This window comes from Coloeus monedula, assembly GCF_965178545.1.
Source record: "Coloeus monedula genome assembly, chromosome: 2".
NCBI lineage: Eukaryota > Metazoa > Chordata > Aves > Passeriformes > Corvidae > Coloeus > Coloeus monedula.
The window spans coordinates 114,426,164-114,449,838 of NC_138782.1; the positions used below are offsets into that span (position 1 = coordinate 114,426,164).

General features: G+C 44.3%; 6 protein-coding genes across 6 annotated transcripts; all 6 read left to right on the forward strand.

The window, feature by feature from the left end:
* Window positions 1-542: 542 nt before the first annotated feature.
* LOC309584336 (taste receptor type 2 member 2-like) lies at window positions 543-1,466 on the forward strand (the record flags this gene model as incomplete). Its single annotated transcript, XM_082300300.1, has 1 exon — window positions 543-1,466. The coding sequence occupies one exon, from the start codon at window positions 543-545 to the stop codon at window positions 1,464-1,466; it is 924 nt and encodes a 307-aa protein (XP_082156426.1).
* Window positions 1,467-5,556: 4,090 nt separating this feature from the next.
* LOC309584325 (taste receptor type 2 member 2-like) lies at window positions 5,557-6,510 on the forward strand (the record flags this gene model as incomplete). Its single annotated transcript, XM_082300288.1, has 1 exon — window positions 5,557-6,510. One exon carries the CDS (start codon window positions 5,557-5,559, stop codon window positions 6,508-6,510), a length of 954 nt encoding a protein of 317 aa, XP_082156414.1.
* Window positions 6,511-8,603: 2,093 nt separating this feature from the next.
* LOC309585892 (taste receptor type 2 member 2-like) lies at window positions 8,604-9,527 on the forward strand (the record flags this gene model as incomplete). The annotated part of the gene is made up of 1 exon (XM_082302340.1): window positions 8,604-9,527. The coding sequence occupies one exon, from the start codon at window positions 8,604-8,606 to the stop codon at window positions 9,525-9,527; it is 924 nt and encodes a 307-aa protein (XP_082158466.1).
* A 4,088-nt stretch (window positions 9,528-13,615) lies between these two features.
* Window positions 13,616-14,569, forward strand: LOC309585891 (taste receptor type 2 member 2-like; the record flags this gene model as incomplete). The annotated part of the gene is made up of 1 exon (XM_082302339.1): window positions 13,616-14,569. The coding sequence occupies one exon, from the start codon at window positions 13,616-13,618 to the stop codon at window positions 14,567-14,569; it is 954 nt and encodes a 317-aa protein (XP_082158465.1).
* A 4,233-nt stretch (window positions 14,570-18,802) lies between these two features.
* Window positions 18,803-19,756, forward strand: LOC309570390 (taste receptor type 2 member 2-like; the record flags this gene model as incomplete). Its single annotated transcript, XM_082277151.1, has 1 exon — window positions 18,803-19,756. The coding sequence occupies one exon, from the start codon at window positions 18,803-18,805 to the stop codon at window positions 19,754-19,756; it is 954 nt and encodes a 317-aa protein (XP_082133277.1).
* Window positions 19,757-21,848: 2,092 nt separating this feature from the next.
* Window positions 21,849-22,811, forward strand: LOC309585765 (taste receptor type 2 member 2-like; the record flags this gene model as incomplete). The annotated part of the gene is made up of 1 exon (XM_082302309.1): window positions 21,849-22,811. One exon carries the CDS (start codon window positions 21,849-21,851, stop codon window positions 22,809-22,811), a length of 963 nt encoding a protein of 320 aa, XP_082158435.1.
* Between the last annotated feature and the right edge of the window lie 864 nt (window positions 22,812-23,675).

The window sequence follows — 23,675 nt, forward strand, 5'->3', positions numbered from 1 at the left end:
TTCATAAAATGAACATAGATTTAAATGCCTGTGAAGGATCAAAATAAACTCCAGTTTTCCAGCATCTTGGTGGAACTTTGCAGCTCATGGAGTCCAGATTAAACAGTACAGTGACTCCCCTGACTGTTCTCAGCTGAGCACAGCCAGGGCTCTCCACAATCATCATAGATGACCAAAGGACAGAAGAACCCAGGTCCTGAAGCCTCACACTGATCAAACACGGGTCAGGCACAAAAGCACAACACTCTCCACTGCACAAAAACATCTCCGCTGTTTGTGTCACCCAACACAGCCCCCCTGAACCAACATTCAAATTGTCAAGGGTGACACCGGCCCCAGGTAAGGCGATACCCAGCACATTTACATCCCTGCACCTGCCCTGCTCCCCAGAGCAGCAGCACCAAAATCCCCCCCAGCAGCAGCAGCTCTATAAAGCTGCTCTTGCCATCCCTGACACTCCACCAACAGCAGCCACTGCCCTGCCTCAGGCACTGCTGCCACAGCCCCCTTGGCCAGCACAGCTCTGCTCCCCAGCTCGCAGCATGGAAGCTTGTCACTCTCCACAGCAATCCAATGTCACTTCATACGGGGCCGCAGCTGTGGCCATCATCAGCCTGGAGGCCTTTGCTGGCATGTGGATAAACGCTTTCCTTGTTGGTGTGCTTTGCATTGCCTGGGTCAAAAAGAAAACCCTGAACTCTAATGAGAAGATCTTGCTCCTTCTGGGATGCTCCAGGTTTTGGAATTTGTGCATCTCTTGGACATATTCATTTCTTTCAATAATTTATCCCAATTACCTTTATGTTCAGCCCACACAGCAACTACTTGTATCTTTTCGAAGTTTTTTTAATTATTCCGACTTGTGGGTTTCTGCCTGTCTTTGTGGTTTTTACTGCATAAAAATTGTGAATTTCAGGAACAGGTTCTTCATCTACCTGAAAGTAAAAATTGACAGGATTGTGCCCTGGCTCTTGTTGGGGTCAGAGATTTTCTCCTTGGTTATCGGAATCTTTGTCTATGATATTTCTGATAAAGCCCAATGTAACAATTCCACTGGTCCACAAAATTTATGGAAAGTGAATATGAAGATAGATGAACATTTTTTCCCTCTTTATTTTGTCACTGTCCTGGGATTTGTCATTTCATTCACAACAGTCATTTCTTCTGCCCTTCTCCTTCTCTTTTCTCTCTGGAGACACAAATGCAAGATGCAGACAAACTCCATGAACAGCCTCAGCGTGGATGCCCACATCAAAGCCATGAAATCTATTCTCTCCTTCTTCATAATGTACAGCATCAACTTCATATTTTTTATTGCTGCAATGATTAATTCAAGAAAGGAGGGCAATCCCAAGTTCTTTATTATTTATGTATTTCTGTTTGCTTTTCCGGGTCTTCATTCCATTATTCTTATTCTCAGCAATCCCAAGCTGGAAAAGACACTGTTAAGGATTTGCCATGTGTGAAGTGCAAGGTTTGCATGAAGTAGGAACTGGAATAAAAGCTGGAGCCCATGCAGAATGTTGAACTTTCACTACAGAAAACAAGAAATGTAATCTCTAATACAACTCTTCATCCAGAGTACATGATAAAGGTGTTCACTCTTCACTATCTAAGAAACTTCCCTCAAATTCTAAGTTAAGAAACTTCACTCAAATTCTTGGAAATAAATTATTGTGATTTGAATAAATTATTCTTATTGTTGTTCTAGTTTTGATGATTCTTTGAGGTGATTTATTGTCAGTGACAGATTTATTGAGATCTGGTACACGGGCTGATTGCAAAAGATCAATAACCATACTCCACAGGTTATACTGTAACCATCAATAGGCAAACCTGTCTCAAACGTTTTGATTTTCACTGATTGAAATGACTGAATGAAACTACAGGTTTATCTCTCTTTTGGTTTACCTTTCTTTCTGCTGTGGCCCTGTGCTTGTGTGATATATTATGGGCTGTACCACTGTCCAGCAGTGGCTGACAGCTCTGTGTGAACATGCTGATCCCTGTCACTCACCAGAGGTGCTCACTGATGCACAAACAGTGAAGCAGGAATGGCCCCAGGTGCTCAGGGGGTGCAGAGCCCCCTTCCCACGCCAGCCCTGTGTGTCCTCTCTGCCACACTGCCTGCAAGGACAGGATTCCCTGCTCTGTGTGACTGCCCTGCTGGCCTGCTTTGACTTGGTGATGAGATTGGCTTTTCCCAGTGGACTCTGGCTCAGTAAAACCCCCAGGAGCGTGGGTTTTGTGCAAGGTGCAGCATGGAATAAAGTCACAATTTCATCTCACAATGACCCAAAAGCAGATGTACGGGGTGCCTGGGCCAGGTCCTGCAGCTGGAAGTCTGTGGGGTCTCAGTGGGGTAAGGTCAAGGCCGTCCCATGCTGGGAAAAGCCAGTTCCAGGTACTCCAAGGGACCTAACACAGGACACTGCTCATCTCATCAGCGACTGTTGTGGCTCCTCTGGGAAGAGAGAAGCCCTGAAGGACTGCAGGCCATGGAAGGGAGCCATGCTGGAGTGGAGGAGACAACTTGTTATGAACTGACTGCAACCCCCATTCCCTGTTCTCCTGCACTGCTGAGGGAGAGTCGGTGGTAGAGAATCTCAGAATGAGTTAAATTGAGCCTGGGATTATTGGGGGTGAAGATAAGATATTCTAGTTTTGTGCATGTTCTACATCATCCTACTCTGTTTTCAATAGGCAATACATTAAACTGATTTTCCCCGTGTCGAATCTGTTTTTTCTGTGAGCATAATTGGTGAGTGATTTCCCTGTCCTTATCTCGACTCATGAGCAATTCCATCTTATTTTCCACCTCTGCCCTGCTTCAGAGTGAGAGTGAAGGAGTGACTGAGTGAGGCTCTGAGAGCTGCCCAAGGTCAACTCACCATGACAGGGCCTGAAAATGTGAGATAGTTCCAGTGTGGAGGAATACATTCAGTGCAGACAGCTCAGTGAGCAGCTGCAATGTGAGCTGCAGGTTGTGGGGAAGTGCTGGGAGTCCCAAGCATGGTGCCAACCCTTGCATAACAAAGGGAACGGGGACCTGTGGCACCATCCACAGGTGACTGGACACTTAGACAATCCAACCATCATGGGCATAGACTGGAAGGACACAAAATCCCAGGGATTCAAGTGTTTGGGTTACCTCCTCAGAGGCACCCAGCTTGAGCTGCTTCTGTTCCATGTTCCATGGTTACTGTGCCATGATTAAACTGCTTAAAGATCCAGAGGCCTGAGATTCTACTGTGGGAAACCCAGTGCTGAGCTGGTGAGGAAACCTGGTCTGGCTCTGTGAGTGTGGTGTCTGTAGGGAGTGGAGTGGGGCAGCCGCCCACTGTGAAGGGGTTTTGGTCCCAGCAGTGACAGTCTCTGGCGGTGGGGCTTGACTGTCAGAGGGCCTTCTGGGTGGTGAGACAGGAAAGTCTTCACACCAACATGAACAGAGCAGAAACTGAACTGGTCATTTATTTTACCAGCTCAGGGGGTCGTTTTACCTCATGCCCAGTGCCAGGTGTGCATTTCTTGTAAACCTACAAAATCTTCCTTCCTGCTTCTGAATTGGGAGATACAACCATTTAGGCCAGAGCAACCTCTCAACCACAGCAATATCTCTTTTTCCAAAGACCACACATTCTATCAGGCTGCCTCACCACCCTATCCAACTCTCCTTAAACAGCAACTGCCCAGAAGCAAGCAAGCAAATAATTAATGCCACTTTATAACATGCCAATCCGCCTTCTGTAGCTAAGAAGGGTTTGGAGTTGAATTAATATCTCCATAACAAGTTCATAATACCTGCCCTGAGGAGATTTCATTTTGTTTTCCAGGACTGCATCCTGAAACAACTGTGGCCTTCTGGGCACTGAAGTTCAGTTATGGATGGAATGGATTTGCTCAGAAGAAATTGGGCAACTAATAGCCTAAATAATTAGCTCACTAAGGCTAATCATCTGGGATTTCCTATAATAAAGAAGGAAGACAAGGATTCTGGAGAGGGAAGATGTTCAGCCTAAACCAAGCTCAGATGGAAGGTTTGCAGTCTGTGTGTGATGTCTCTCAGATCCCAATACTGCTGTGTGTCCCTCCATATGCATAAAATCAGAGGTCTGACACATTTTGAGTTACACAAGGGCATCCAAAAAATCCACATAAGCTGGTAGATACAAAGTCCTGGAGAATCCTTCCCCTTCCTGAGTGGTGCCAGAGGGGATGGAATTGAACAAAAACCAGACTCCTGTCTTTCAAGCACCTGATCCATCAAACCTTCTTGATTTGAAAACCCAGCATTGGAGACTCTGATTTATATACACTTCTATGTTTTTTTAAGGTACCAGATTCTCCACACAGAGCTGAGTCCAAGCCACACACACACAGTGTGGTCCTGCTATTGTAATACTTTGTGCTGGTTCCAGACAGGACAGGGTTAATTTTTGCAGTAGCCAGGAGAGGGCATTGCCCCTACTCAGGGATTATTCCATACCATCTCACACCACTGATGGAGGCAAGGGAAAGGGACTCTCTTCTCGGGAGAAGGGGTTCCTTCTGATATTGTCTGTTATTGGGGAGTTACTACCATGTGAATAATTTCTTTTCTTATACCCTCTGACATCAGTATTGTTGCTGTTACTGTTCATTTTCTTAGCTCATTGCTGTTTCCAGCAAATTGTTCTTCTCTCAACCCATGATCTTTGCCTTTTGTTCCTCGAATTCTGGCACAGGGGAGAAGGAACACGGGAAAAAGGGGAGTGAAAGAGAGCAGCAGTGTGGTTTGGAGAATTGCAGTGGGGGGTCAGGACTGGGGAGGACCATTCCTAAACGACAACAATTATTCATTTAATGCCTCGGTACAAGAACAGACCCAGCACAGACAGTTCATCTTCAAACTTTTGTAATAGAAATAACTTCCATCTTCTCACAAACATATGGAGAGAAGAAGAAACAAAGGAGAAAAAAAAATTAAAAAGAAAAGAAACCACCCAAATCTACAGAGTTTTTTCTGTTCAGTCAGCAAAACCAGAGAGGAAACTCACATCAAAGCATAAAGCAGGCAACGGGCAATATCAGGAAATCAAAAATTCCCTCAAGGCAATGCTCTGCCCTTCGTCAATTTAAAAAAATAACAAAAGAAATGACATTGTTAAATGAATGCAATCAAAAACTAAATTGGACATAGTAGGTGAGCAAGGGACACAAGAACCCAGATCATGAAGCCTGACACTGATCAAACACGGGTCAGGCACAAAATCACAACACTCTCCACTGCACAAAAACATCTCCGCTGTTTGTGTCACCCAACACAGCCCCCCTGAACCAACATTCAAATTGTCAAGGGTGACACCGGCCCCAGGTAAGGCGATACCCAGCACATTTACATCCCTGCACCTGCCCTGCTCCCCAGAGCAGCAGCACCAAAATCCCCCCCAGCAGCAGCAGCTCTATAAAGCTGCTCTTGCCATCCCTGACACTCCACCAACAGCAGCCACTGCCCTGCCTCAGGCACTGCTGCCACAGCCCCCTTGGCCAGCACAGCTCTGCTCCCCAGCTCGCAGCATGGAAGCTTGTCACTCTCCACAGCAATCCAATGTCACTTCATACGGGGCCGCAACTCTGGCCATCATCAGCCTGGAGGCCTTTGCTGGCATGTGGATAAACGCTTTCCTTGTTGGTGTGCTTTGCATTGCCTGGGTCAAAAAGAAAACCCTGAACTCTAATGAGAAGATCTTGCTGCTTCTGGGATGCTGCAGATTTTTCTATTTAGGCATCTCATGGGTATATTCCTTTCTCTTAATAATACATCCATATCGCTTCTGTGTTCCTCTCCTACTTGAATCACTTGCAGGTATTCAAAGCTTTTTTGATTGTTCAAACATATGGGTTTGTGCCTGTCTTTGTGTTTTTTATTGCATAAAAATTGTCAATTTCAGGAACAGGTTCTTCAACTACATGAAAGTAAATATTGACAAGATTGTACCACGGCTCATGTTGGGATCTGTGCTTTTAGCCTTTATTTTCAGCATTCTTGTGTACCACATCTCTAATGAAACACAGTGTAACAGCCACAATTACAGCAGTCAAGGATATTATTTGAAACACATTATCAGAGTGGATGAACATTTATGGCCTATTTTTTTTGTCATAGGATTTGTATTTTCCACTTCGTTCACAGCAGTCATCTTTACTGCTCTTTTCCTTCTCTTTTCCCTCTGGAGACACAAACGTAAGATGCAGACAAACTCCAGGAACAACCTCAGTGTGGATGCCCACATCAAAGCCATGAAATCAATTCTCTCCTTCTTAGTGATGTACAGCATTAACTTTATGTTCTTTATTTTGACACTGCTTTATGCAAGGAAGAAAGAAAATCATGTGGCTTTTCTTATTTTTCCATTTCTGCAGGCTTTTCCAGGTTTTCATTCCCTTATTCTGATTTTCAGCAATCCTAAGCTGAAAAATACACTGATAAGGATTCTATCCTGTGTCAAGTGCAAGGTTTGCATGAGGTAGGAACTGAAATAATGGAGCCCACACAAAATTTTGATATTTCATTATAAGGCACAATTCAATTTATCTCTAATGCAGATCACCAGGTAGTGTAGATGATACAGATGTTCTCTCTTTACCACTGAAGTCAAGAATAAATCATTCAAATTCTTTAAACCAAATTAGTATGACTTAGATTATTGTTAGCATTTCATTTAGGTAATTCTTTGACTTCAATTGTTGTCAATAACAAATTCATTTAGACCTGGTCCCTGGGCTGGACACAAAGGGACAATAACAGGACTGGAAATCTTCCTCAAACGCTTTGGCATTTGCTGATTGAAAAATGACTGAACTCAGCACCAGGTTTATTTGTATTTGGGTTTCCATTTCTTTCTGCTGTGTCTCTGTTCTTTGCAATATTATCACTTGTAACACTGGGTGGGGTGGGTACGCCTTGAAGGACTGCAGCCTATGGAGACTCCACGCTGGAGACAGATGTTCCTGAAGGACTGCAGCCCACGGATGGGATCCACACTCTAGCAGGGAAGAGAGTGAGAAAGAAGGAGTGGAAGAGAAAACTTATTATGGACTGACTGCAACCCCCATTCCCTGTCCCCCTGTCCCACTGTGGGGGAGGAGGTGGAGAAGCTGGGAATGGAAGAGTGAATTTTGGGCTGTGATGAAGAAGGGTAGAAGGCAAAGAGTTCTACTTTTGTGCTTGTTTCTCACCATCCTACTCTATATTCAAAGAGCAATAAATTAAATTAATTTTCCAAAATTTGAGTCTGTTTTCTCCATGACAGTAACAGGCAATTGATCTCCCTGTCGTGATCTCAACCCATGAGCTTTTCCATCTTCTATTTTCCTTCTTGTCCTGCTGCACAAAAGGAGTGAAGAAAAGGCTGGATGATGGGGTCTGACAGGTGTCCAAGTTTAACAATCCACAGCAGGCCCTGTAAACATTAAATAATTCCAATATCAACAGAACAGAATCCAATTGTTCATTTCTTTCACCAGCTCTGGCTCAGAGGGACAATTTACTGCAATGTCAGTGCCAGGTGTGCATTTTTCATATTATCACCCTCAAAAAGATTCATTCCTGTTCATGAAATGAGAGAAACAACCCTTTAAACCAGAGTAACATCTTAATCACTACAATATTTCTTTTTCCCAAGACCACACAACCTCCACAGGGGGTGGTAGGTACAAAGTCTCAGTGAATCTTTCCCCTTCTCCAATGATGCTGGAGGGGATGGCTTTGAACTAAAAGCAGACCCTGTAAAGACCCGATCCACATATTTCATGCATGGAAAACCCAGCATCTGAGACTCTGATACTATACTATTTTGTTTTCAAGGGGCCAGATTCCCCATGCAGAGCTGAGCCCAAAATCCAGCCATGGTGTGGTCCTGCACAGTCCCAGCACAGACAGTTCAAATTCACACCTGTTGTAGTAGAAATAACTTCTATTCTACTCACAAAGAAATGGAGAGAAAAGGAAAGAAGCAAGCAAGCAAGAAAACAAGGAAACAAAGAAAGAACAACCCCACAATGTGTTTTCCATTCAGTTAGCAAAACCAGAGAGAAAACAGAGATCAAAGCATAAAGCAGGCAACGGGCAATATCAGGAAATCAAAAATTCCCTCAAGGCAATGGTCTGCCCTTCGTCAATGTAAAAAAATAACAAAAGAAATGACATTGTTAAATGAATGCAATCAAAAACTAAATTGGACATAGTAGGTGAGCAAGGGACACAAGAACCCAGGTCCTGAAGCCTGACACTGATCAAACAGGGGTCAGGCACAAAATCACAACACTCTCCACTGCACAAAAACATCTCTGCTGTTTGTGTCACCCAACACAGCCCCCCTGAACCAACATTCAAATTGTCAAGGGTGACACCGGCCCCAGGTAAGGCGATACCCAGCACATTTACATCCCTGCACCTGCCCTGCTCCCCAGAGCAGCAGCACCAAAATCCCCCCCAGCAGCAGCAGCTCTATAAAGCTGCTCTTGCCATCCCTGACACTCCACCAACAGCAGCCACTGCCCTGCCTCAGGCACTGCTGCCACAGCCCCCTTGGCCAGCACAGCTCTGCTCCCCAGCTCGCAGCATGGAAGCTTGTCACTCTCCACAGCAATCCAATGTCACTTCATACGGGGCCGCAACTCTGGCCATCATCAGCCTGGAGGCCTTTGCTGGCATGTGGATAAATGCTTTCCTTGTTGGTGTGCTTTGCATTGCCTGGGTCAAAAAGAAAACCCTGAACTCTAATGAGAAGATCTTGCTGCTTCTGGGATGTTCCAGGTTTTGCTCCTTGAGCTTCTCATGGGTATATTACTTCCTTTCAATAATTTATCCCAATTACCTTTATGTTCAGCCCACACAGCAACTACTTGTATCTTTTCGAAGTTTTTTTAATTATTCCGACTTGTGGGTTTCTGCCTGTCTTTGTGGTTTTTACTGCATAAAAATTGCGAATTTCAGGAACAGGTTCTTCATCTACCTGAAAGTAAAAATTGACAGGATTGTGCCCTGGCTCTTGTTGGGGTCAGAGATTTTCTCCTTGGTTATCGGAATCTTTGTCTATGATATTTCTGATAAAGCCCAATGTAACAATTCCACTGGTCCACAAAATTTATGGAAAGTGAATATGAAGATAGATGAACATTTTTTCCCTCTTTATTTTGTCACTGTCCTGGGATTTGTCATTTCATTCACAACAGTCATTTCTTCTGCCCTTCTCCTTCTCTTTTCTCTCTGGAGACACAAATGCAAGATGCAGACAAACTCCATGAACAGCCTCAGCGTGGATGCCCACATCAAAGCCATGAAATCTATTCTCTCCTTCTTCATAATGTACAGCATCAACTTCATATTTTTTATTGCTGCAATGATTAATTCAAGAAAGAAGGGAAATCCCAAGTTCTTTATTATTTATGTATTTCTGTTTGCTTTTCCGGGTCTTCATTCCATTATTCTTATTCTCAGCAATCCCAAGCTGGAAAAGACACTGTTAAGGATTTGCCATGTGTGAAGTGCAAGGTTTGCATGAAGTAGGAACTGGAATAAAAGCTGGAGCCCATGCAGAATGTTGAACTTTCACTACAGAAAACAAGAAATGTAATCTCTAATACAACTCTTCATCCAGAGTACATGATAAAGGTGTTCACTCTTCACTATCTAAGAAACTTCCCTCAAATTCTAAGTTAAGAAACTTCACTCAAATTCTTGGAAATAAGTTATTGTGATTTGAATAAATTATTCTTATTGTTGTTCTAGTTTTGATGATTCTTTGAGGTGATTTATTGTCAGTGACAGATTTATTGAGATCTGGTACACGGGCTGACTGCAAAAGATCAATAACCATACTCCACAGGTTATACTGTAACCATCAATAGGCAAACCTGTCTCAAACGTTTTGATTTTCACTGATTGAAATGACTGAATGAAACTACAGGTTTATCTCTCTTTTGGTTTACCTTTCTTTCTGCTGTGGCCCTGTGCTTGTATGATATATTATGGGCTGTACCACTGTCCAGCAGTGGCTGACAGCTCTGTGTGAACATGCTGATCCCTGTCACTCACCAGAGGTGCTCACTGATGCACAAACAGTGAAGCAGGAATGGCCCCAGGTGCTCAGGGGGTGCAGAGCCCCCTTCCCACGCCAGCCCTGTGTGTCCTCTCTGCCACACTGCCTGCAAGGACAGGATTCCCTGCTCTGTGTGACTGCCCTGCTGGCCTGCTTTGACTTGGTGATGAGATTGGCTTTTCCCAGTGGACTCTGGCTCAGTAAAACCCCCAGGAGCGTGGGTTTTGTGCAAGGTGCAGCATGGAATAAAGTCACAATTTCATCTCACAATGACCCAAAAGCAGATGTACGGGGTGCCTGGGCCAGGTCCTGCAGCTGGAAGTCTGTGGGGTCTCAGTGGGGTAAGGTCAAGGCCGTCCCATGCTGGGAAAAGCCAGTTCCAGGTACTCCAAGGGACCTAACACAGGACACTGCTCATCTCATCAGCGACTGTTGTGGCTCCTCTGGGAAGAGAGAAGCCCTGAAGGACTGCAGGCCATGGAAGGGAGCCATGCTGGAGTGGAGGAGACAACTTGTTATGAACTGACTGCAACCCCCATTCCCTGTTCTCCTGCACTGCTGAGGGAGAGTCGGTGGTAGAGAATCTCAGAATGAGTTAAATTGAGCCTGGGATTATTGGGGGTGAAGATAAGATATTCTAGTTTTGTGCATGTTCTACATCATCCTACTCTGTTTTCAATAGGCAATACATTAAACTGATTTTCCCCGTGTCGAATCTGTTTTTTCTGTGAGCATAATTGGTGAGTGATTTCCCTGTCCTTATCTCGACTCATGAGCAATTCCATCTTATTTTCCACCCCTGCCCTGCTTCAGAGTGAGAGTGAAGGAGTGACTGAGTGAGGCTCTGAGAGCTGCCCAAGGTCAACTCACCATGACAGGGCCTGAAAATGTGAGATAGTTCCAGTGTGGAGGAATACATTCAGTGCAGACAGCTCAGTGAGCAGCTGCAATGTGAGCTGCAGGTTGTGGGGAAGTGCTGGGAGTCCCAAGCATGGTGCCAACCCTTGCATAACAAAGGGAACGGGGACCTGTGGCACCATCCACAGGTGACTGGACACTTAGACAATCCAACCATCATGGGCATAGACTGGAAGGACACAAAATCCCAGGGATTCAAGTGTTTGGGTTACCTCCTCAGAGGCACCCAGCTTGAGCTGCTTCTGTTCCATGTTCCATGGTTACTGTGCCATGATTAAACTGCTTAAAGATCCAGAGGCCTGAGATTCTACTGTGGGAAACCCAGTGCTGAGCTGGTGAGGAAACCTGGTCTGGCTCTGTGAGTGTGGTGTCTGTAGGGAGTGGAGTGGGGCAGCCGCCCACTGTGAAGGGGTTTTGGTCCCAGCAGTGACAGTCTCTGGCGGTGGGGCTTGACTGTCAGAGGGCCTTCTGGGTGGTGAGACAGGAAAGTCTTCACACCAACATGAACAGAGCAGAAACTGAACTGGTCATTTATTTTACCAGCTCAGGGGGTCGTTTTACCTCATGCCCAGTGCCAGGTGTGCATTTCTTGTAAACCTACAAAATCTTCCTTCCTGCTTCTGAATTGGGAGATACAACCATTTAGGCCAGAGCAACCTCTCAACCACAGCAATATCTCTTTTTCCAAAGACCACACATTCTATCAGGCTGCCTCACCACCCTATCCAACTCTCCTTAAACAGCAACTGCCCAGAAGCAAGCAAGCAAATAATTAATGCCACTTTATAACACGCCAATCCGCCTTCTGTAGCTAAGAAGGGTTTGGAGTTGAATTAATATCTCCATAACAAGTTCATAATACCTGCCCTGAGGAGATTTCATTTTGTTTTCCAGGACTGTATCCTGAAACAACTGTGGCCTTCTGGGCACTGAAGTTCAGTTATGGATGGAATGGATTTGCTCAGAAGAAATTGGGCAACTAATAGCCTAAATAGTTAGCTCACTAAGGCTAATCATCTGGGATTTCCTATGATAAAGAAGGAAGACAAGGATTCTGGAGAGGGAAGATGTTCAGCCTAAACCAAGCTCAGATGGAAGGTTTGCAGTCTGTGTGTGATGTCTCTCAGATCCCAATACTGCTGTGTGTCCCTCCATATGCATAAAATCAGAGGTCTGACACATTTTGAGTTACACAAGGGCATCCAAAAAATCCACATAAGCTGGTAGATACAAAGTCCTGGAGAATCCTTCCCCTTCCTGAGTGGTGCCAGAGGGGATGGAATTGAACAAAAACCAGACTCCTGTCTTTCAAGCACCTGATCCATCAAACCTTCTTGATTTGAAAACCCAGCATTGGAGACTCTGATTTATATACACTTCTATGTTTTTTTAAGGTACCAGATTCTCCACACAGAGCTGAGTCCAAGCCACACACACAGTGTGGTCCTGCTATTGTAATACTTTGTGCTGGTTCCAGACAGGACAGGGTTAATTTTTGCAGTAGCCAGGAGAGGGCATTGCCCCTACTCAGGGATTATTCCATACCATCTCACACCACTGATGGAGGCAAGGGAAAGGGACTCTCTTCTCGGGAGAAGGGGTTCCTTCTGATATTGTCTGTTATTGGGGAGTTACTACCATGTGAATAATTTCTTTTCTTATACCCTCTGACATCAGTATTGTTGCTGTTACTGTTCATTTTCTTAGCTCATTGCTGTTTCCAGCAAATTGTTCTTCTCTCAACCCATGATCTTTGCCTTTTGTTCCTCGAATTCTGGCACAGGGGAGAAGGAACACGGGAAAAAGGGGAGTGAAAGAGAGCAGCAGTGTGGTTTGGAGAATTGCAGTGGGGGGTCAGGACTGGGGAGGACCATTCCTAAACGACAACAATTATTCATTTAATGCCTCGGTACAAGAACAGACCCAGCACAGACAGTTCATCTTCAAACTTTTGTAATAGAAATAACTTCCATCTTCTCGCAAACATATGGAGAGAAGAAGAAACAAAGGAGAAAAAAAAATTAAAAAGAAAAGAAACCACCCAAATCTACAGAGTTTTTTCTGTTCAGTCAGCAAAACCAGAGAGGAAACTCACATCAAAGCATAAAGCAGGCAACGGGCAATATCAGGAAATCAAAAATTCCCTCAAGGCAATGGTCTGCCCTTCGTCAATTTAAAAAAATAACAAAAGAAATGACATTGTTAAATGAATGCAATCAAAAACTAAATTGGACATAGTAGGTGAGCAAGGGACACAAGAACCCAGATCATGAAGCCTGACACTGATCAAACACGGGTCAGGCACAAAATCACAACACTCTCCACTGCACAAAAACATCTCCGCTGTTTGTGTCACCCAACACAGCCCCCCTGAACCAACATTCAAATTGTCAAGGGTGACACCGGCCCCAGGTAAGGCGATACCCAGCACATTTACATCCCTGCACCTGCCCTGCTCCCCAGAGCAGCAGCACCAAAATCCCCCCCAGCAGCAGCAGCTCTATAAAGCTGCTCTTGCCATCCCTGACACTCCACCAACAGCAGCCACTGCCCTGCCTCAGGCACTGCTGCCACAGCCCCCTTGGCCAGCACAGCTCTGCTCCCCAGCTCGCAGCATGGAAGCTTGTCACTCTCCACAGCAATCCAATGTCACTTCATACGGGGCCGCAACTCTGGCCATCATCAGCCTGGAGGCCTTTGCTGGCATGTGGATAAACGCTTTCCTTGTTGGTGTGCTTTGCATTGCCTGGGTCAAAAAGAAAACCCTGAACTCTAATGAGAAGATCTTGCTGCTTCTGGGATGCTGCAGATTTTTCTATTTAGGCATCTCATGGGTATATTCCTTTCTCTTAATAATACATCCATATCGCTTCTGTGTTCCTCTCCTACTTGAATCACTTGCAGGTATTCAAAGCTTTTTTGATTGTTCAAACATATGGGTTTGTGCCTGTCTTTGTGTTTTTTATTGCATAAAAATTGTCAATTTCAGGAACAGGTTCTTCAACTACATGAAAGTAAATATTGACAAGATTGTACCACGGCTCATGTTGGGATCTGTGCTTTTAGCCTTTATTTTCAGCATTCTTGTGTACCACATCTCTAATGAAACACAGTGTAACAGCCACAATTACAGCAGTCAAGGATATTATTTGAAACACATTATCAGAGTGGATGAACATTTACGGCCTATTTTTTTTGTCATAGGATTTGTATTTTCCACTTCGTTCACAGCAGTCATCTTTACTGCTCTTTTCCTTCTCTTTTCTCTCTGGAGACACAAACGTAAGATGCAGACAAACTCCAGGAACAACCTCAGTGTGGATGCCCACATCAAAGCCATGAAATCAATTCTCTCCTTCTTAGTGATGTACAGCATTAACTTTATGTTCTTTATTTTGACACTGCTTTATGCAAGGAAGAAAGAAAATCATGTGGCTTTTCTTATTTTTCCATTTCTGCAGGCTTTTCCAGGTTTTCATTCCCTTATTCTGATTTTCAGCAATCCTAAGCTGAAAAATACACTGATAAGGATTCTATCCTGTGTCAAGTGCAAGGTTTGCATGAGGTAGGAACTGAAATAATGGAGCCCACACAAAATTTTGATATTTCATTATAAGGCACAATTCAATTTATCTCTAATGCAGATTACCAGGTAGTGTAGATGATACAGATGTTCTCTCTTTACCACTGAAGTCAAGAATAAATCATTCAAATTCTTTAAACCAAATTAGTATGACTTAGATTATTGTTAGCATTTCATTTAGGTAATTCTTTGACTTCAATTGTTGTCAATAACAAATTCATTTAGACCTGGTCCCTGGGCTGGACACAAAGGGACAATAACAGGACTGGAAATCTTCCTCAAACGCTTTGGCATTTGCTGATTGAAAAATGACTGAACTCAGCACCAGGTTTATTTGTATTTGGGTTTCCATTTCTTTCTGCTGTGTCTCTGTTCTTTGCAATATTATCACTTGTAACACTGGGTGGGGTGGGTACGCCTTGAAGGACTGCAGCCTATGGAGACTCCACGCTGGAGACAGATGTTCCTGAAGGACTGCAGCCCGCGGATGCGATCCACACTCTAGCAGGGAAGAGAGTGAGAAAGAAGGAGTGGAAAACTTACTATGGACTGACTGCAACCCTCATTCCCTGTCCCCCTGTCCCACTGTGGGGGAGGAGGTGTAGAAGCCACCTCCTTCTCCTGAAGAAGAAGAGTGCATTTTGGCTTGTGAAGATGAAGAGGGGAATGCAAAGAGTTCTACTTTTGTGTTTGTTCCTAATTACCCTACTCTAGTATCAATAGCCAATAAATTAAATTAATTTTCCTCAACTCCAGTCTGTTTTCTCCATGACAGTAACACCTTTTATTGCACCCCTGGCCTATTGTGGAGCAAGAATAAAGGAGCAGCTAGGCGGGGGCATGGCAGGTGCCCATGCTCAACCAACCACAGCACATTCTCTAAACATGAAATAGTTCCAGCATGAACTGAGCAGAATCTGATTTGTTCATTTCTCTCACCAGCTTGGGCACAGAGGGATGTCTGACCCCATGCCAGGTGCCAAGGGTGCATTTTCGATCCATTCTTGGCAGGGTTTGTTTGGCCTCCTGTTCTCCCAGGAAGAAAATACCTGCCAGGGGTGGAGACCAAACATCTGAGGCCTCCCTCAGATGTGGGAGGAGCTAAAGCACAAGATCTACTGGAGACAGCATGCCTCTGAGCAGAGACATAAAAAGGGCTGGGGGCACTGCTAAAAACAAGGCAGTCCTCCAACACTCTTGGCAGCCACAGAGACATGAAAGAAGTGAGGAGCACACGTTCCCTTTTGCTGGGCCAGGAATGGGAGTTGCAGCCTGTTAAACCCATATGTCCAGAGAAAGCCCATCATCGACATCTCCCCTTCAACCAGAAGAAGCAACTACAGACCTGTTACAAATGAGTGTTTGAGATCTCTTAAGAAATCACTGGCAAGGATATCAGTAAAAACCAGATTTAATAATAAGCAAGAGCATGAAGAAGTTTGTTGGCAAGATTCACTCTACTAATTCCTAGATGGTTAAGGCACACCAAGGGAAAAAACCAGGAAACAAAGTCCCATCAATCAAAACAGAAATGAACCGAGGACTATCTGTGTGTGTGTGTTTGTGTGTGTGTGTGTTTATGTGTGTGCAACAAAATGATAGAAAGGGCAAGGATAAAAAGGAATATGGCCTGAAACCTTAACAGCACTCAAAAGTACTTAACTTACATCTTAAACTTAACAATTTAGCAAAGGAATAGCACTTAACAGCATTTAACTTAGCTTTTAGCTTATATTAAACTTGCTTACAGGCCTAACATACTTAGATATCTAAGGTACTTAAACATCTAAGAGAGCAGCATTTCTCCCATATTTGCCAAAGCATATGCACACATGTATGCACACAGACAGAAAGAGTCAGTGCAAGGTACCTGTGAAAAATTCCCCTCAAAGGCAGTGAAGTACTCACTTTGGATGCCTTTACATCTCGTCACCAGGCCAAAGGTTGAGCCTCGAGGAGTGGGGGGATCGGCCCAGGATCAGTTGTTGTTTGGGGATTCTCCAAGTACAGCAAACGTGAGAGTTCCCAGCTATGAGAGGCCCCACTGGTCACAGCCCGCTGAGGTCCAGGAGAGCTCAGAGGGTCTCATTTTGGACCCTTATTTTTGTTTATAGGGCTGCAAGAAAGTGGGCTTTAGTCATAACAATGCTTCATCCTGGCTGCACTTCAGTTGGACACTCTTTCTTTGAAAGTGTGAGAACCAGGATGTTACACCATTCAGGCAAAAAATGTCATTTCTGAGGCTGTTTATTAAAAAATGCAGGATCTCATTAGGCAGCAGCAGCTCCTGGGAGCACACAGTGTTTGTGATAAGCTCAAGAGGAGCTGGGCCCAGGTGCTGCTCATGAAGGCTGAGGCCTAACAAGCATTTCTCAGATCATGGCCTGAAATGGGAAGGGGGAAGCACCACCACAACCCCACTACCAACAAAAGAGAGAGGCACCACAAGAGGCTATCAAAGAGACACAACACACTACTGTTTCCACCTTTTTGTTCCATTTTTCTTTTGAGCAGAGGTTGTGCAGCTCTCCAGAAAACATGGCAGGTTTCCAGGTTTTTCTTTCTGGAGTTCCCAGTCTTCATCTCTCTGGTCTAAGGGGCATTCCTCTCAGTGGGACTGTCCTGTGGCAGTTCCTGCTCTCCACCCATACAGCACAGTCCAGCACAGACACAGCTCCATTCACAGGGACCCATCTACAGGGTCAGGGGCTGGGTCTTGGTCTGGTCAAAACCCTGCTGTCACCAACACTTGAGAAAACACCGTGGTGTGCCCGGCATGGTGCAGCCCCAACCTCCCCTCACAGGGACCCCCCTGAGCCCCAGCACTGCCTGGATCCAGACATGGACATTCCGAGGGTAAATCTTGTTCAAGAGAAGGCCAACCCTTTCCTCCTCCTGCAGAGCTCTGATGTGGTAGGCACTCAAGATTCAGGAAGCTCTGTAAGAAACACCATCCAATATCAGGAAAAATCCTTTTTGTCTGTAATAGAGCATCTCTGTCACATGACTGCAATGCTGTCATGGCTGAGAGCACGGAGCAAAGCCAGCAGTTCCACACAGATGAGCTGCTGCACCATATCAGCTTTATGTATCATTTAGGATTCTCTATGTCATAAAAGGAGAAAGAAACAGATGGTGGAAAAAGAAGAGGCTTGGCGTTAATCAAGCTCTGATGGAAAAAATTCAGTCTGTGTGCAGTGTGACTCAGATCCCAGTACATCTGTGTGTCCATCCAGAAGCACAAACACCAGGGTCTGGTGCCACCTGAGTTACATGAGGGAATCTGAAATATGTATGTGGGGTGTTAGATACAATCTTGTCCTTCTTGAGATGCTGGAGGGGATTGATAGGAAGCATGAGCAAACACGTTTCAAGCACCTGATGCATATCCTCCTGATTTGAAAGCCCAGCATTGGAGATCCTGATTTTATACCATTATTTTTTTAAGGTGCCAGATTCCTCACACAGGGCTGACCCCAAACCCCAGTTACAGCATGGTCCTGCTGGAATAACATTTTCATTTCAGGCCCCTGTACAAGCACAGTCCCAGCACAGACACTTCATATTCAGACCTGTTGTAATAGAAACAACTTCCATTCTCCTCACAAAAACTTGGAGAGAAGAAGAAAGAAAGAAGTAAACAAAAACCAACAATCCTAAACCATGTTTTCTGTTCAGTCAGCAAAACCAGAGAGGAAACTCAGATCAAAGCATAAAGCAGAGAACAGGTAGTATCAGGAAAATAAAATTTTCTTAAGGAAATTCTCTGCCATTCATCAATATTACAAATTAGCAAAAGAAATATTTTTGAGTGAGCATATCCAAAACTAAATTGGTCATTGGAGGTGACCGAAGGACACAAGAACCCAGATCATGAAGCCTCACACTGATCAAACACGGGTCAGGCACAAAAGCACAACACTCTCCACTGCACAAAAACATCTCCGCTGTTTGTGTCACCCAACACAGCCCCCCTGAACCAACATTCAAATTGTCAAGGGTGACACCGGCCCCAGGTAAGGCGATACCCAGCACATTTACATCCCTGCACCTGCCCTGCTCCCCAGAGCAGCAGCACCAAAATCCCCCCCAGCAGCAGCAGCTCTATAAAGCTGCTCTTGCCATCCCTGACACTCCACCAACAGCAGCCACTGCCCTGCCTCAGGCACTGCTGCCACAGCCCCCTTGGCCAGCACAGCTCTGCTCCCCAGCTCGCAGCATGGAAGCTTGTCACTCTCCACAGCAATCCAATGTCACTTCATACGGGGCCGCAGCTCTGGCCATCATCAGCCTGGAGGCCTTTGCTGGCATGTGGATAAACGCTTTCCTTGTTGGTGTGCTTTGCATTGCCTGGGTCAAAAAGAAAACCCTGAACTCTAATGAGAAGATCTTGCTGCTTCTGGGATGCTCCAGTTTTTGGCATTTGTGCTTCTCATGGGTATATTCCTTTCTTTCAATAATTTATCCCAATTACCTTTATGTTCAACCCACATGTAAATTTCTTTTATCTTTTCAGAACTTTTGTTATTGTTCCAGCTTGTGGTTTTCTGCCTGTCTTTGTGTTTTTTATTGTATAAAAATTGCGAATTTCAGGAACAGCTGCTTTGTTTACCTGAAAGTAAAAATTGACAGGATTGTGCCCTGGCTCTTGTTGGGGTCAGTGCTTTTATCATTGGCTATTGGCAGCTCTCTGTACAACATCATTGATAAAGCACAGTGTAACAACCGCAATTCCACCCAGCAAGGACATTTTTCAAAAGTGTGTGGCAAAATGGATGATGTTTTTTTCCATATTTATTTTATCTATGGCTTTGGATTTGTCACTTCTTTCACAGTAGTCATCTTTTCTGCCCTTCTACTTCTCTTTTCTCTCTGGAGACACAAACGCAACATGCAGACAAACTCCAGGACCAACCTCAGCATGGATGCCCACATCAAAGCCATGAAATCTATTCTCTCCTTCTTTATAATATACAGCATTAACTTTGTATTTTTGACCTCGACCCTGATTCCTTCATCACAGGAGGAAAATTCTATGGTGTTTCTTCTTTACGTATTTCTGTATGGTTTTCCAGGTGTTCATTCTCTTATTCTGATTTTCAGCAATCCTAAGCTGAAAAAAACACTGATAAGGATTCTGTCCCATGTCAAGTGCAAGGTTTGCATGAGGTAGGAGCTCCAGTAAAATCTGGAGCCCATGAAAAATGTTGATCTTTCACTATAAAAAATAGATAATTCAACTCTCTAGGCAGTGTAGATTATATAGTTGTTCTCTCCTCAACATCAAAGTAAGGAAAACTTCATTCAAATTCTTTAAAATTAATTGAAATGAGTTAAATAAATTGCTACTATGGTTTCACTTAGACAATTCTTGGAGCTAAATTATTGTCAATAACAAATTCATTTAGACCTGGTCCCTGGGCTGGACACAAAGGGACAATAACAGGACTGGAAATCTTCCTCAAACGCTTTGGCATTTGCTGATTGAAAAATGACTGAACTCAGCACCAGGTTTATTTGTATTTGGGTTTCCATTTCTTTCTGCTGTGTCTCTGTTCTTTGCAATATTATCACTTGTAACACTGGGTGGGGTGGGTACGCCTTGAAGGACTGCAGCCTATGGAGACTCCACACTGGAGACAGATGTTCCTGAAGGACTGCAGCCCGCGGATGGGATCCACACTCTAGCAGGGAAGAGAGTGAGACAGAAGGAGTGGAAGAGAAAACTTATTATGGACTGACTGCAACCCCCATTCCCTGTCCCCCTGTCCCACTGTGGGGGAGGAGGTGGAGAAGCTGGGAATGGAAGAGTGAATTTTGGGCTGTGATGAAGAAGGGTAGAAGGCAAAGAGTTCTACTTTTGTGTTTGTTTCTCACCATCCTACTCTATATTCAAAGAGCAATAAATTAAATTAATTTTCCAAAATTTGAGTCTGTTTTCTCCATGACAGTAACAGGCAATTGATCTCCCTGTCGTGATCTCAACCCATGAGCTTTTCCATCTTCTATTTTCCTTCTTGTCCTGCTGCACAAAAGGAGTGAAGAAAAGGCTGGATGATGGGGTCTGACAGGTGTCCAAGTTTAACAATCCACAGCAGGCCCTGTAAACATTAAATAATTCCAATATCAACAGAACAGAATCCAATTGTTCATTTCTTTCACCAGCTCTGGCTCAGAGGGACAATTTACTGCAATGTCAGTGCCAGGTGTGCATTTTTCATATTATCACCCTCAAAAAGATTCATTCCTGTTCATGAAATGAGAGAAACAACCCTTTAAACCAGAGTAACATCTTAATCACTACAATATTTCTTTTTCCCAAGACCACACAACCTCCACAGGGGGTGGTAGGTACAAAGTCTCAGTGAATCTTTCCCCTTCTCCAATGATGCTGGAGGGGATGGCTTTGAACTAAAAGCAGACCCTGTAAAGACCCGATCCACATATTTCATGCATGGAAAACCCAGCATCTGAGACTCTGATACTATACTATTTTGTTTTCAAGGGGCCAGATTCCCCATGCAGAGCTGAGCCCAAAATCCAGCCATGGTGTGGTCCTGCACAGTCCCAGCACAGACAGTTCAAATTCACACCTGTTGTAGTAGAAATAACTTCTATTCTACTCACAAAGAAATGGAGAGAAAAGGAAAGAAGCAAGAAAGCAAGAAAACAAGGAAACAAAGAAAGAACAACCCCACAATGTGTTTTCCGTTCAGTCAGCAAAACCAGAGAGAAAACTGAGATCAAAGCATAAAGCAGGCAACGGGCAATATCAGGAAATCAAAAATTCCCTCAAGGCAATGCTCTGCCCTTCGTCAATGTAAAAAAATAACAAAAGAAATGACATTGTTAAATGAATGCAATCAAAAACTAAATTGGACATAGTAGGTGAGCAAGGGACACAAGAACCCAGATCATGAAGCCTCACACTGATCAAACACGGGTCAGGCACAAAAGCACAACACTCTCCACTGCACAAAAACATCTCTGCTGTTTGTGTCACCCAACACAGCCCCCCTGAACCAACATTCAAATTGTCAAGGGTGACACCGGCCCCAGGTAAGGCGATACCCAGCACATTTACATCCCTGCACCTGCCCTGCTCCCCAGAGCAGCAGCACCAAAATCCCCCCCAGCAGCAGCAGCAGCTCTATAAAGCTGCTCTTGCCATCCCTGACACTCCACCAACAGCAGCCACTGCCCTGCCTCAGGCACTGCTGCCACAGCCCCCTTGGCCAGCACAGCTCTGCTCCCCAGCTCGCAGCATGGAAGCTTGTCACTCTCCACAGCAATCCAATGTCACTTCATACGGGGCCGCAGCTGTGGCCATCATCAGCCTGGAGGCCTTTGCTGGCATGTGGATAAACGCTTTCCTTGTTGGTGTGCTTTGCATTGCCTGGGTCAAAAAGAAAGCCTTGAACTCTAATGAGAAGATCTTGCTGCTTCTGGGATGTTCCAGGTTTTGCTCTTTGTGCATCTCTTGGACATATTCATTTCTTTCAATAATATATCCCAATTACCTTTATGTTCATACCGTACTTCAACTAGCTGTATTTTTTCAAACCTTTTTTAATCATTGCAACTTGTGGTTTTCTGCCTGTCTTTGTGTTTTTTATTGTATAAAAATTGCGAATTTCAGGAACAGGTTCTTCATCTACCTGAAAATAAAAATTGACAGGATTGTGCCGTGGCTGTTTTTGTGGTCAGGGATTTTAGCTTTGGCTATTGGCATCCTTGCCTACGACATTGCTGCTAAACCTCACTGCAACAACCGCAATTCCACTGCACAAGGAAACTTTTGGAGAACAAATATCAAAATGGATAAACATTTTTTCCCTTCTTTTTTTCTTGTTGGCTTTGGATATGCTGCTTCATTTATGGCAGTCATCTTTTCTGCTGTTTTCCTTCTCTTTTCTCTCTGGAGACACAAATGCAAGATGCAGACGAACTCCATGAAGACCCTCAACATGGAAGCCCACATCAGAGCCATGAAATCTATTCTCTCCTTCTTAGTGATGTACAGCATCAATTTTGTATGTTTGGTCTTAGAAATGGTTTATGTCACAAAGACTGGAAGTCATATGGCATTTCTCATTGTAGTATTTCAGTACACTTTTCTGGGCATTCACTCCCTTATTCTGATTTTCAGCAATCCCAAATTAGAAAAGACACTGCTAAGGATTCTTCCCTTAGAAAGAAGTGTGAAGTTCAAGGTTTGCATGAGTTAGGAACTGTAATAAAAACTGGAGCCCATGCAAAATGTTGATATTTCATTATAGAAAACAAGTAGTTTAATCTCTAATGCAACTCTCCAAGCAGTGTAGATGATACAAATGTTCTTATCACTGAGATTAAGAATATATCATTCAAATACTATGAACTAAAATAATGTGACTTAAATAAGATATGTTCAATTATAATTTCATTTAGGTAATTCTTTGAGTTAAATTATTGTCAGTAACAAATTTATTTAGACCTGGTACAGGGGCTGGCTGTAAAAGAGCAATAACAATACTGCAAACCTGCCATGAATACTCTGGCATGTTCTGTTTGAAACAACAGAATTAACTACAGGTTTATCTCCATTTTGGTTTACCTTTCTTTCTGCTGTGGCCCTGTGCTTGTGTGATATATTATGGGCTGTACCACTGTCCAGCAGTGGCTGACAGCTCTGTGTGAACATGCTGATCCCTGTCACTCACCAGAGGTGCTCACTGATGCACAAACAGTGAAGCAGGAATGGCCCCAGGTGCTCAGGGGGTGCAGAGCCCCCTTCCCACGCCAGCCCTGTGTGTCCTCTCTGCCACACTGCCTGCAAGGACAGGATTCCCTGCTCTGTGTGACTGCCCTGCTGGCCTGCTTTGACTTGGTGATGAGATTGGCTTTTCCCAGTGGACTCTGGCTCAGTAAACCCCAGATTTTGTTCTGGATCAGGGGAACAGCATGAAAACGGAGTGGAGGAGACAACTCATTATGAACTGACTGCACCCCCCTGTGCTGCTGTGGGGGAGGAGGTGGAGGAGCTGGGGATGAAGGAGTGAAGTTGAGCCTGGGATGGAATGGTGGTAGAGGCAGCAGGTTCTAGTTTGTGT